This window comes from Cupressus sempervirens, chromosome 5, assembly GCF_028749045.1.
Source record: "Cupressus sempervirens isolate cs-2001-9-10 chromosome 5, ASM2874904v1, whole genome shotgun sequence".
In the NCBI taxonomy this organism is placed as follows: domain Eukaryota; kingdom Viridiplantae; phylum Streptophyta; class Pinopsida; order Cupressales; family Cupressaceae; genus Cupressus; species Cupressus sempervirens.
In genome coordinates, this window is record NC_143122.1 from 393,505,173 (window position 1) to 393,519,594 (window position 14,422).

The 14,422-nt window shown below is 35.4% G+C and overlaps 2 protein-coding genes across 4 annotated transcripts in view; one reads left to right on the forward strand and one right to left on the reverse strand.

The window, feature by feature from the left end:
* LOC149556456 (cytochrome P450 704C1-like) overlaps positions 1 to 9,069 on the forward strand; it is a 92,893-nt gene extending 83,824 nt beyond the window's left edge. For 2 of the 3 annotated variants that reach the window (XM_089830767.1, XM_089830768.1), the window contains 4 exons: positions 6,843 to 7,130; positions 7,418 to 7,762; positions 8,342 to 8,542; positions 8,628 to 9,069. In XM_089830767.1, coding sequence (XP_089686893.1) covers positions 6,843 to 7,130; positions 7,418 to 7,762; positions 8,342 to 8,542; positions 8,628 to 8,819 — 1,026 coding nt within the window. In that variant the 3' untranslated portion in view covers positions 8,820 to 9,069. The remainder of the gene's footprint in view (positions 1 to 6,842; positions 7,131 to 7,417; positions 7,763 to 8,341; positions 8,543 to 8,627) is intronic. The other variant, XM_089830769.1, reaches the window with a different exon arrangement.
* Positions 9,070 to 12,711: 3,642 nt separating this feature from the next.
* On the reverse strand, positions 12,712 to 14,155 carry LOC149556458 (thymidylate kinase-like). The gene has a single exon (XM_089830771.1). The coding sequence runs from the start codon at positions 13,736 to 13,738 to the stop codon at positions 12,965 to 12,967; it is 774 nt and encodes a 257-aa protein (XP_089686897.1). The 5' UTR covers positions 13,739 to 14,155; the 3' UTR covers positions 12,712 to 12,964.
* Positions 14,156 to 14,422: the final 267 nt, after the last annotated feature.

Genomic DNA, 14,422 nt, shown 5'->3' on the forward strand with positions numbered 1-14,422 from the left:
AAAAAGTCTTCTACAACCCTTACCAATTCCGAATTAACAATGGGAAAGCATCTTCATGGACTTCATAACAAGGTTAGTTAAATTTCAAGGGTAGGATTGCATCTATGAAGTAGTGGATCAACATACGTACATTTCACAACAATATCGGCTGATCATCAAGCTCCACAAATAATGGAAATATTCTTCAGAGGAGTCTTCAAATCACATGGTCTTCCAAGGAACATTGACAATGACCAAGATTGTTGATTCCTTAGCTTATTTTGGAAACAGCTCTTACGATTAGTGCAGACTGAACTTACACCTAGAACAAGTTATCACCCTCAAACAAATGGGAAAATTGAAATTGTCAATGAGTGGATAGAGGGCTACTTGATAATCATGTCATTGACCAATAGAATGCATGGATAAAATTGTTGTACCTTGGAAAATATTGCTACAAGAGTTCTTACCACATGTAGATCAAGATTAGTTCCTTCAAAGCATTGTATGGTTATGAGCCAACCTTCTTTGGAAATTTTCTTTCACAAGAAATGTGATAACCAAGGGCTAAAGATTCCATGCAACAAAATATGGACATTGTGAATACCCTTAAAGACAATTTGCATCAAGCAGAAAATCAACAAAAGATCCATGCTGATCAAAGCTGCATCCAGAAAACATTTGTTGTTGGAGATGTATTTTTATGGCTACAAACATATAAACAATCTTCAATCAAGGTAAGTAGAGCATAAAAACTAAAAGCCTGATTTTATGAACCATATAAATCTTGAGGAAGGGGGTGAAGTAGCTTATTATGATGAAAGAAAATAGGTGCAAGGAGCAATTGCTAGGATAAATGATCTAACTAAGAAGATGACACCTAAATGCTTTCATACATTGGATGGAAGGGTGGTCCACTAGGCTCAAGGAGGCTCAAGCACTAAGAGGATGCAAGGATTCCTTCGCCATGAGGAGTTAAAAGATGACTACGCAAACTGGAAAGAGAAATCCAAACATGGAATGAGAAATGAGGTATTCAAGCATATAGATGGACAAAAGTTCTAGACCCAATTCTATAAATAGATCCAAAAAAACCAGAATAGAAATGGACTTGTAATCTGAATTGCAGTCCATAATAGCAAGTATGGGGTACCTCTAAGGATCAGGGGCGAGTAGGAAGTACAGGACGAGTTTGACTCACCTTATACCAGACAACTTCTAATGAAACTTTAGTCAACTATTGCTCTCTATCAGACTTTCATGTAGCCAATTACATCACCTGCCATCTACATCCAGAAAATGGGAAATATGTTGGTGAAAAGGATTTTACCTTGGTGAAACCCCCATTTAGGAATTAACCTTAAAATTGAATCAAAATGCTTGAAAAGGGGAAGTGTGTTGTTAGTAACAAAGGCTTGATAAGATGCACTATCTTCACAAATGTTCGTATGCTGGAATCACTTATGAAGATGCTTGAAAGTAATCTGTGATGTTGTCTTTGACCTTGGATGGAGGATAGGAAGAACATAGATGACTTCACATATGCCTTTGATCTAGACATTACTCCTTGTCTTCCATGCTTGATGCTTGAATGAATATCAATGTGAATATATTGCCTTGATTACTCCTTGAATTAATAGCTTGAGTGGTTCGATATTGAAATCCTTGCTCCAAGTACCTCACCTAGCTATTTTGGAGCCCAAAACTTAAAGAAGGCCAACTAGGATTTAAGGATCTCGCTAAAATCCCAAGGTCTTTCTCCAATTCAAACTTGGGCACAAGCTACGCAGTATATGACGAGTTATTCTCGCCCTATACCAGAAATTTTGAGCTCAAATTTATGTCGGGGTTCAATTAGGATATTAGGATTCTGAAAATGCACACGAAGTCAAGGTAACAAATCGAGATAAATACAAGAGGCTGCCCATAATAAAATAGGGCGAATGTACACAAAATGCAGTAAATGAAATGGAATAATTATAGGGGCACACCTAAATTTAAGGGCCCTCATAGAAATTAAAGAGAAGGCATATATATAAATATTTATTAATTAAATGCACAGCAAAAAGGCCAATGATGCATGGAGGCTTGGACACTAAAATGGGGCCTAGTTAAGGACCACAGTTTTACATGCTTACAATTTATGACACTACACTTACAAACTAGAGTTGCCCAAAAATAGTCATTTTCATAATGTCTTTTACATGTCCATACTCAAGAAAGTGCTAGAACAACAAGTTACACCATGTGTGGAGTTACCACGACTCGATGATGAGGGTAAACTAACCTCGGAACCTGGAGCTGTTCTTAATATGAGGGCAGAGCAATTGAGGAATAAAACCATTTTCAAAGTCTGATCAAATGTAAGGGCCTACCTATGGAAGATGCTCATGGGAAGAAGAGATCTTGAACCATCCAAATCTGAACTTGTTTGAAGGAAAGAAAATTTAGGAAGAGCGGACTGTCATGACCTCACCTCAAAAGAAGACACTGATTTCAATAGCAGGAAATAAGAATGAATATATACAAGTCAGTGATCTTGACTACAAGTCAGAAATCAATTAATAATGACAGCAATTAGATTGATAATAAGCAGCAGTAATCAACAGCAATTAAATTTATAAATAAAATTTGAAGAGGTCTAATCAAGGAATAGAAACAATTAAAGAAGAGGCATGTCTCCTCACAAGGACTGCCTCTCCTCGGGGGAATAATAGGATATAAAGTAGAGAAGGCTGCAGTGGAAGTACATCATCATCCAATCAACCAAATATTGTAGAGGATTGTTTATACCAAAAACATGAGTTGAATCAGAAAATATATGTTGAGAGGATATTGCAAGGGTTGAAAATGTACACATGTGAACTTGTTAATATTCCTGTTTCTATTGGTTTAGTTTTCTATGTAGAAAATTGTCCCAAGATATGAAAAGATATTAAACCACATGTGTCATGTTCCTCATGCATGTGTTGCAGGATGTCCAATTTATGCCATGGGCTACACCAGATCAAGCATTGCAGCATATGAAATATGGTCTGTAAATTTTTGCACAGAAGTTTGGATCATGCAATCAGCTAACAACAAAGGCCTCATCTGAACAGATTACAAGATGTGTAGGGTATTTTAATGCCAACTAGGCTACAGATATTCATTGCTCAAGATTTGCACTTGGTATCAATACGTTGATCCTGCCAGCCTATAGGGTAAAGATAAAACAATGGATGCATTTTAATCAAAGAGAATTGAAGGTCTAAGAATGAATCTATAAACTCAGTTAACAAATAGTTCAAATTCTATAATGATCATATAATATACTAGTGCTTATTAGTAAACAATTGTGAACAAGTAACCATGGCAAGATATGAGGGAGCTAAATACGCCACGGGTCAGTAGAAGCCAATAAATTAAATGATATTGTTATATTTTAGAGTGACAGAAGGTAAAATGAAATTAAGAGAGCTAAAAGATCCAATGACATGGTAGTAATGTTCACTATTGAAGAGGACAATGATTGTTAGGTCTGATAAGGAGTGTATGAAGTAGTAAAAAGAGGATAAAATGTTGTACACAGACCTGTTGGGACAGTGGCAGTGGGTATGCAGAGAGGTATAGAATGTGTTCCCTTATGAATAACCATGAAAGAATATGAGATATGAATATGCCTCACGAGCCATATAATTGTCAAGGAATAGTGGAGTATCAAAATATAGTGACAATGTTATGAAGGTACAGATGAATAACTTATGATAAGCCAGAGATTCACCAAAAATGATAGTGGCAAGACACTAGTAAAGACAATACACGATGTTGTTGAAGATGACAATATTGAACACCTTCTACAATAACAAAACCCATTGATGGAAATGAATAGAAAGTATTTCTATACACTCAAAGTCGTCATTGTCAAGAACAACCCTCAGAAAAGGACAGTCATGCAGCCCATAACTATTAAGATGATGACAGTCAACATGCATCATAAAACAAACATCCATAAATCATGGGCAATCAAAATATCTAACCTAGTAGGCTTTAAAAATCCCCTATACATCTTATAATCTGTTCACCCGAGATGTTCCTTGTTAGAAGATTGCATGATCTAAATTTCTGTGCAAATATATAAAGACCATATTTTCAGTTCAAAGTTTCTTTTTTCTTTTGTTTTCCTTATGACTCCCAAGATCCACAGATGCCCAAGCTAACTGGGCAACCATCCATCCTGAGCTTTGTCTAGACTCTATAGTCTATACTACCTTCCTCCTTGTTTTCAAAGTGCTCAACGTCTTAAAATACATGCAATTCATCAATCTCATCTTCTAAAGGTTGCCATATGCATGCCCCTATATCTGGGTCTGCAACTAATAGCATTGTACTTGGATTTTACAATTTTGGGAGGCATATAGAAGCACCCTTAATGCAAAAGTTGTGAATTTTTTCATTCATTACATGGCAAACAAAAATTCAAGGAGATGCATTCTATCTTCTAGGAATGAGAAGTCTTATTTACAAGTAATGTTAAATAGTGCATATGACCATGAAAAAAAATATAATCATGATGTCAAGGTTATTTGGGCATTAGATAGTTTATTATTTCTAGTTAATTATTATTATTGTCCATTTATCTACAATACCCAAGAAAAATAATTGGTTTAGAAGAGATATAATTGTCAATAACCAAGGTACTCCTTTCTATTGGTAAGGTGTGACTACCAACGAGGCTGGAAAAGTCTACAATAATGTAGGCTACAAGGCAGCTAAGTTGTAAGCTTTGTTCAATCAATACGAAAAATGTAAAAACTAAACATGGATATCCTTAATGAAAATACACATTTCCCTAATGCTAAAGTCTGCAACTAGGGTTCTAGGGTTTCAGCAACTGGTGGACTAAATATATAAAAAGCAACAATTATGTTTTCAATGCTGTCAATCAAAAGAGATTATGGAGTAATGCCCTTCAGTTCCTTCCAAAGAAACATTTAAAATCATGAGTAGTAGCAAATAAATGGTAAAGATGTACCTGCTGCAAGTCTGGTGTCAAAATTTTAGCCCCCTCAACCTTGGTGATCTTCTCCAGTGTATGGTATGAGACCCTCTACTTGGACGTCTACCAATTGACCTCACCCTTCTTGAACTTTTATCCTCTCCATTTATTGGCTTTCATCCTACCATCTGCATTCAAGTCTGTCCCCATTATTCACCAAAAACTCACCCAACTTTAGTCATGTCCCATTACTCATTCTTCTCCAAACACCTCTGTCACCTTCATTGAAAAAGTTTGGCATTTCTTTTCCAAAATGTAGAGTGCATATTTTAAATTTGTATTTTCTAAATTTTTTGCTTTGGGCACCCTATCTGGAGTTTGAAGTGCTGTACTTTTCTTTTCAGCAACCTTCAAACTCCACTTAACCCTCTTCGTTGTCAATGTAAACTTCGATCTTAAATTTTAACATCAAAAGCCATATATATTGATGATCAAATCATTTAATAGTTGAGCATGATGTTATATCTATAATTATATTACATTCACAATTTTACACTAAAGATTAAATACTACCAATTACCAAGTGATGTCTGGCATTTATACTATTACTATAAAGATGAGATGGTATTCAAACATATCTTTCAGTACTGTCAGAATCACTGACTCAAAACAATTAGATGGTTGAAATTTAGTTAAGCGTTATATTACCTACATGGTTCTTGCAATTGGTCAAACATTTAACCTGGACTGGGCATACACATAAACAGTTGAGGGATGAGTTCGGTTGCATAACCTTTATCAAAAACTGAGAGTGAGTTTGCATAACCTTGCACCTTGTCACTTACAAGACGAATGATTACTCCTCACAAATATACATCAACAAATAAATAGTGGTCCAGGGTGTAATAAATACATTCATAAAATTATAGTTGACATGATAATTCCAGAGCCCATGTAAATTCAAATAAGCCAAACTCATATAGTGATCATTACCTTAATTGTTTTACTGAGACACATGCATACACCCCAAAATAAAGCATTACAAACAGTAAGTCCCCACCCTGGTCCAAATTACATAGAGACTAAAGGTGTCTTAGAAGTTGGTTTGTGGGATGTAACAGTCATTACCATACATAGTCTTGCTAAAGATGACTGCTATCATTTGATGCCTTTGGGATAAATACTTTAAACTAACTAATGATGGAAGTAACAACTAAGTGGAATTGCAATGGAGTCCTATGTTGAGGGTTTCCCCGAGAGTTTTCATATAGCAGAATCAAATAAATAGAGTGTTTAGCTGTCCTGTGATTATGTGGATATCATATCACAGGATCCCTACACATCTTTAGGAGTCTGACTTGCAATTTGTAAATTTTTACCCTGCAGAAAAGTTCTCCAGTGTTCTTAAGTTGATCCTAAAATCCCTCTTCTCTGCTGTGGCTCTTAAATGTGCCCTAGAAACTTTATATCCCACTCCCAAACAGAAGCTGAAATTTGTACTCATAAGAAGTTTATTACCTCCCACAGCATAAATATTGGGGCAGTAGCCCACACCATGAGACCCTACTCTTACATTAATACTACGTTAACATAGTGAATCATTTTGTTTCCAATTGTTCACTGTTATAACTGTAAATTTCAGATTTTTCCTGTTCGTTTCTGATGTATATACCACTTTCCATCAGGATTTCGTCATGGAGTAATAGGACACCCGCTACGCATAAGTTTTCTCAATTATGGGTAGATTTTTTTAGTTACCAGGAAATTATGTATTCTAAGACCTGGCAGGAATACATCACTAAATTAGTTTATTATATAACCATTAGTTTAATTCATATTTGCAGCTGATAATAACCATATAATATTGTGGATGCTTGTCAATCAGGATCTCTTACTGAAATTAACAATGGATTCAATCTGCAAAGTGGGGTTTGGGGTAGAGATGAACAGCTTATCAAAGTCAAACGCTGGATCAGAAGCTTCTTTCACAAGGGCTTTTGATACTGCAAATGGTATGGTTTTATGGCGCTATCTTGACATTACTTGGAAATTTAAAAGATATTTCAATATTGGATCAGAGGCTATCATGAGAGAGAGCATCAAAACTGTGGATGATTTTATCTACAAGATCATTCAAACCAGAAGGCAAGAGATTTCTGCACAAAACAGAAATGTAAGGAAATATTCACAATAATCCTGTTGGTGAGGGAGAAATAAATAAAATACTAATAAGTTTGCTCTTGTCACCGGCTTACAATACTCACAACCATTTTTCTTTTCTTTTCACTGGCTTTGAAATTATTTACAGGAAAAACCAGATATACTGTCTCGCTTTATTAAATTAAGTGAAGAGGGCAATGGAGAAATAAATAAAATACTAATAAGATTGCTCTTCTCATCAGCTTACAATACTCATAACCATTTTTGTTTTCTTTTCACTGGCTTTGAAATTATTTACAGGTAAAACCAGATATACTGTCTCGCTTTATTAAATTAAGTGAAGAGGGGCCAGAAAATTTATCTGATAAATATCTACGGGATATTATGCTGAATTTCATGATTGCCGGTAGGGATACAACTGCAGTTACACTTGCTTGGTTCATTTTTCTGCTCTGCAAGAATCCAGGTGCTGAAGAAAAGATTCTTCAAGAAATTCATGATGTGGTCGAGGAAAACAAATGTGGATCCTTGGAAGAGTCTATTAGCATGTTTGCTCAAGGTCTAACACACAGGGTATTAGATAAAATGCACTATCTTCATGCATCTTTATCAGAAACATTGCGTTTGTACCCAGCTGTTCCAGTGGTAAGAGAATTTAATTTCATTATGTATGTTTTCTCCATGCTTTTTATCTTCTGCATTTCAGTTGTTCTCTTACACCTTAATGCAGAAACTAGCTATTGGCTTTTCTATCAGCCATGGACATCATTCTCCTTGCAATCTTGTTGTTTGTTGCATGTGACTTCTATGTTCTTTCAAGTACTATATGTTGTACTTAACTAAAATTTAAGAAAAACAATCTTTAATAAATGTGGATAAATAGTTGCACTCTACTTAATGTCATCTGGTTCAATGGTCTATTACTCAATTGCAAATATGTACCTCATTGACACCAAAAATCGGTAAATAATTTTCTTTTTTTTATTGGTTAAAATTCACAAATAATTGTTGAAGTGGATGGTATTTAAGAATAGCTAAATAATTGTTCTCTTATGCCATCTATTTAAGAGGGTTAGAATTTATTCTGCTTCTGTAAATAGGATTAAAATTTAAGTTTCTTTCTCTATTGAGGATTACTATTAATTCTATTTTCTGTATTTTGATTTAACTAAAGGTTGACAAATGGCTAGGTGCTAATTAAAGAACTGAGCAAGCACTTTGCAGGATGCCAAGCATGTTGATTCTGATGATACCCTCCCAGATGGATATAGAATGAAGAAAGGTGATTTGGTGAACTATGTCCCTTACTCTATGGGTAGAATGGAATATCTTTGGGGAGTTGATGCTAAAGAGTTTAAACCTGAAAGGTGGCTTGAGAACGGGGTTTTCCAATCTCAATCACCTTTTAAATTCACAGCATTTCAAGTAAGCCAGCTAAACATGAAAATAGATATGATAGGAGACCATCCTGTTTCGTGAAACTTATAATAGATGCATTATTTACTTACAGGCAGGACCTCGCATCTGTCTTGGCAAAGAGTTTGCATACCTGCAAATGAAGATTGTTGCTGCTGTTCTGCTCCGTTTCTTCAAGTTTGAAGCTGTTGAAGGGAAGGAAGTCACCTATCAGCCTTCACTTACACTCCATATGAATGAAGATGGACTAAATGTTCATATCATATGTAGGTCAGACATCCAGTGAAAACAGCTTTTAAGGTAGATGATATAGTGTTTGCTCTTATCAATTGTAGGTAATCTTACGTTTTCCTTGATCATTGTAATATAATCATATTCAGATGTCTACCAAGAAGAAAGATGGTTATTATAATAATGGTCTGTAATAATGGTGAAGTTTATGACTCATTTTATAGTGTTTGTAGATCTGGGGTTTCCTGTTCATCTCCTCAAACATTGATTTTCTTTATTGAAATACTTATTCTAGGCATTCAAAATACTCATTTGCATGTGATTATAATTTTTTTTGTTTAAATGCAGGCATTTCTAACTGTTTGAAGTTTGAACTATTCACTGTTAAAGTTGTGGCTCTGAGTGTGAGGAAAATTGTATGTCACCTTTTGGAGTCACCTTATACCCTAAATTCACAAATCCAAAATGGAATAGAGCAAAATTCTAATTAGAGATGTAATATTTACTCAAATAAGATGAGACAAGTTGTATAAATATCTGCATTTGATTACTTATATCAGGTTGATCTCTTCAATCGATATCCTTTATCAAATGGAATTCTTCTGCTTAGTCTTCTCTCAAAATCTTAATAATTCTCTTTTATTGTTTCCCCTCCATTGTTTGTTTGGAATGAAATCTCCTTTATTGATGAAAACCACACCACCTTTCATTAGAATCGAGTGATCACTTTTCATTGTTGCCATTGAGAATAATATTGCTCTCCATTGGATGTCCTCAAACGAAACACTCCTCTTTATATCTTCCAATGTGGGGAGAGTCATACCTCTTCATCATGGCTGCCATTAGCAAAGATCACAACTTTACACTACTACCACTTTTTGGATGAGTCACAACCCTTCATCATTTATGTCTTTTGAAAGAGTCACTAGCCTTAATAATGTCCCACTTTGAAAGAGTCACAAACCTTCATAATTACCACCTTTTCACAGAGTTACAACCCTTCATAACTTTTGCCATTTGAAAGAGTCACTGCCTTATTTTCTTCTCATTTCTATTTTCTCTCCTTCTTCCTTGCTTTACACCTTCCCTTTTCTCTTCCTTCCTCTCTCCCCTTTTCAAATGAAGTTCTCTCTTCTCCCTCTCTTATGTCTCATGTTTGAGGGAGTCACAACTTTTCATTTCATGCCTTTTGACCCTTCATTAACTTAACTATATTTAATTGTGTTATATTTTAATTTATTATTAAATCCTATTTTAAAAAAGGGACATCACAAAAATTAATAGGTCAATATTAGAATCACATTCTAGACTAAAATATATCATTAATGAAACCAACTTTTTGGAAAGTATCAAATAACAAGACCAGTTTTCGAAAATATCAAATGATAAAAGACAACATGATATGTAAATATGAAAACAAATTTTTGTGAACCTAGGCAAAAAGATTGATAAAACATGTTTTGCTTCTTTAGTTTTCTTGTTCTTTTCCTCCCTCTCTTTCTTCCCTCTATTATTTTGTTGTTCATGTTAGTTTTGTAGGTTCATTGCATATGTAATTGCATTGCCTTCTTGGTATATATTTTCCAAAATGCAACTCCCTCTATTATAGCATAATCCATGAAGGAATATGTCCATTTATTAATATAATAATTTATTATTTAAACACACACACACATATATAATATATATATAAACTATATATAACTCCAGTTAGTCTCTTGAGTTGATCCAATTTGAAGCTACCAGACATGAACAGTTCACTTATCACAGGTTTTATTGAGCAATATGTCTAGCTTTGTTCATTCTAGATTTTTTAAAGTAGAATTCCTTAGTCATTTATCTTGTAAAGTTTAAATGAAATCATGTATTGTTTAGTTACCGGGTTCAGACCTTGCAGACCGGATCCAAGTCTGAGTTCGCATGGGTCTGGGTTCGCCCAGGTTCACTGTAGGTCCAAGCAGGGTCCTCATTCTGGACTGTGGGTCCGTTGAACCCGAGCAGACCCACAGCCCAAAATAAGGACCCTGCCCGGACACGCAGCGAACCTGGATGAACCCACGGCGAACCTGGGAGGACCCACGATGAACCCAGCAGGACCCGCGGGTTTCTCTTAGTTTTTTGTATATATATATATATAGACACACACACACACACACACACACAAACCCACCCACGAACCCAAATGGGAAAAAAAAAAGATTGCCCAAACCCACAAACCCAAACCCTGAACTTGAATCCGTCCCCAAACCCTAATCAGCAACTTAGCGTATTAGCCTCTAGATAGATTGGAATTTTGGATGATAAATATTGTTAAAATTTATTTGTGGAAATTAAAGTCATATTCCTGAAGTAAAGAGATGGACATCACAGTCTTATTCCACATGGTATAAAACTTTCCTTGAACCATCTCTTCAAGCAGGCTGTGGTTATGAAAGCCATATTCCACGTTTACTTCAGGCATGCACACATGAATGCACATGTTTGAAGGGGGAACCCTGTAGTGATCCTTTCAGATAATTACTGCAATACAATTAAATAATATTCAATACAAAAACATGTTTTTCTCACAGCCAGCCATATTATTCTAATATCCAATTTGTTAGAAAATTTTAAATATTCTGTATTTCGTGACTCAGTTCCTTAGTTTTGACTCTTTCTCCATAAAAAAGATAATGTGGCCATAGTTAGAAAACTTGGACTTGCCTCAGACTTGGCAGCCCAAAAAATTGGACTCGGACTCATACATGGTAAAAAATCAAGAAAGGGCTCGGCAAAAGAAAAAAAAACCTGTAGTTTTACATAAAAACAAATTTTTTTTTTTATTGCAATTAGAGAACATAAGAGCCATAATTTAAACATTAAACATGTCATATGAAATCTAAACACTCAATATTTTGAAATTTAATTATTCATACTCATAATTTCAAACTTTAAAATGTATAGCAGCAGCATAAGTTTATAAATGTTTACAAATAACAAATGTGAGGAAAAGTGGAAAGAAAACAAGTTTTAACACTACCTGCAAATGTTATAACAGTGGTGAGTCAGTTTATTGGACTCAGACCAAGTCCTGCAGAAAAAACTCCAGATCCCAACCTTATGACTTGTGTGGACTTGCTTATGGGTCTGTGGCAAGTCAACTGGGCTCATTCTCAAATTCGCGAGTCTTTTTGAGTCCAACACGAGTCCAAAGAGTTTTCAAACTATGAATGTTACTACTATAAACATACAATATCACCATACCATGTGAACCTTAAATAATAAGTTACAGTCAATCACATGTGCAGATTGCATACATATGACAGTCCAGTATCCAATATAGCAATCATGATCTAACTCATCTTACCCTCACAAACAAGGAATAGTTTTGATCCTATGCTTTAATTAGAATCAAAATATCTAATCCATATATTATATGATTCTTTTCACTCAAAGAACTTGAACTCTGTAGATTCAAATTATTCCTTACGAATTGTGCATTGTAGACCATCATACAAAACAAGAAACTATGATACTTGTGTGGTGCAAAAATAGGGGTCATTATAACATTTTGAAATGTAGCATGCTTCCAGCAAAAATAAATAATTCAAAAATAGGACAATAAGCAACCGTTTGTTTTGGTTAGAACAAACAAAATATTGCTCTCAATGGCTGATGATACACACGATTAATGTAAAACCTTTATTTTACGTACCCATCAAGTGGTGATTTTTTGTGGTAAAGGAGAAGATTTTGATTTTTTTTAAGGAAATTTATGTAATTTTTAAAGGTAAAAATAGGGGATTTTCTTAGTTTTGTATAGCTCTCAAAAAATTAGTTTAAGGCGATCAACCAACCTTAACTCGGGCTCTAAAATTCTGGTAAACAAGGCCAAAACAACTCTGTAGCTTGTAAAATTGCAATTGCTGGATTTAAATTTTAGAAGAGAAATCAAGTACGCATTGATCTGTTTGAATTGTAACGATTGGCAGATTTAATTAAGACAAATCAAACTACAGATAATGTCCTGTAGAGTTAAATACATAATGGTAATGGTACTTAAAATTAAACAGCTGCTGTAGTGCTCTTCTCGCAGTTGATATAAATCAGCAAATTATTCATGATAGTCCCTGATTAACTTCCGCACGCTGTTGAGATCCATCTACCCATAGTAAATAAACGTGTGTCCGAAATCCAAAAGAAAAATCTCCGCAATTTACACTAGGCGGGCCATAAAAAGGAAATTTCCTTGCCTCTTTGGCAGTCCGTAATAGATTTTTGGGCGAGTTCCTTCAAAACATTGTGTACATCCTCTATTGGCAATGACGCATCCACAAGCTGCCAATTTGAATCCTGCAAGGCCTTGTACAGCTCGGCAACCTTCTTTTGAAAGTCTAATTGTTCATATCTCTCTCCTCCATACCCTCCTCGTTCGGCTGCTTTCTTTGGAGATATGTCTAAGTAGAGGACGAGATCTGGAGCAGGTAGCCCAACTTCAGGAGCCTTACACCAGCTAAGATCAAGTCCCTTTGCAGCTGAAAATGCAACTCCGGAATATGAATAACGATCCACAATTAGAGAGACTCCATCCTTCAGCTTGGCCTCAATTAACGATTTTTTCTCCCAACGGTTGGCACTGAATAGCAAATGAATTGTTCTATCATCCAGATCTGCTTTGCTGGACAAGTAAGCAGATATCATCTTCCCCACATCTGTAGTGCGATCAGGGAACCGCCATGCTTCAACAGGAAACCCTTGACTGCTCAATGACGAGACCAACTTAGCACATTGGGAACTTTTTCCACTTCGATCAAGTCCTTCCAACACAATCAGCGCTCCTCGCTTGTTGCCACCGGTACAATAAGATTGCATTGACATCCTTATTGCAATAACTGTTCTTCGAAGACTCGCAGTGTGAAATGCAGTGCCCAACGGCACACAATATCGAAGAACTGTACTCCTTGTGACTAGGTTAGAAAAGGTTTGAATTTGCATTAGAAATGTATTCGTACTGCTTTGATCTCATCTGTTGGTAATGTTGATGTTCACCTTGTAACGCTTGCGCCAAACAGATCAAATCCGGCGGCGTTATGAAAATCGGCTGCTGTTAAAGAATTTGTAGAGACGGGCGATCGGCCTCGGATAAATTTCCTCCGCAAGCTATTCCATTTTTTCTGAAAGAAAAATGCGGGTAACGAGTTTGTCCCTTCAGTTTCTACAAAGAAAATATGTCAAAACCCTCGCTGTACGAAATCAATAAACAAACCAAAATAATCCCAATTTTTTAGTCCATTCGCAACCTGAAATTCAAATATTAGATCGAAGACTACCCATTCAAATCGCAACCCTCCCGATTCAAGTAGGAGGACCATAAGGCTGGGTCCCATGGGCACCCGCTTGCTTAAAAATAGAGCGGCTGCCGTTGAGCCTTTTTAGGAAAATTTAAAGGGGAGCGGTTCCATGGACATTAGATATAATTCTGCTTTAAAAGATTAGATCCTAAATTGAAGGAAGCGGGTGGTCCCATGAATTTGAAAATGAAATCGGGCTTAAACTTTTAAATTTATGGTAATAATGTTTTATAATAATCATAATTAATTTTTTAATGTTATAAATAGTGTACTTTGCACATATACATATATATATGAATTATTTAGAATGATACTTAATTTTAAAAAA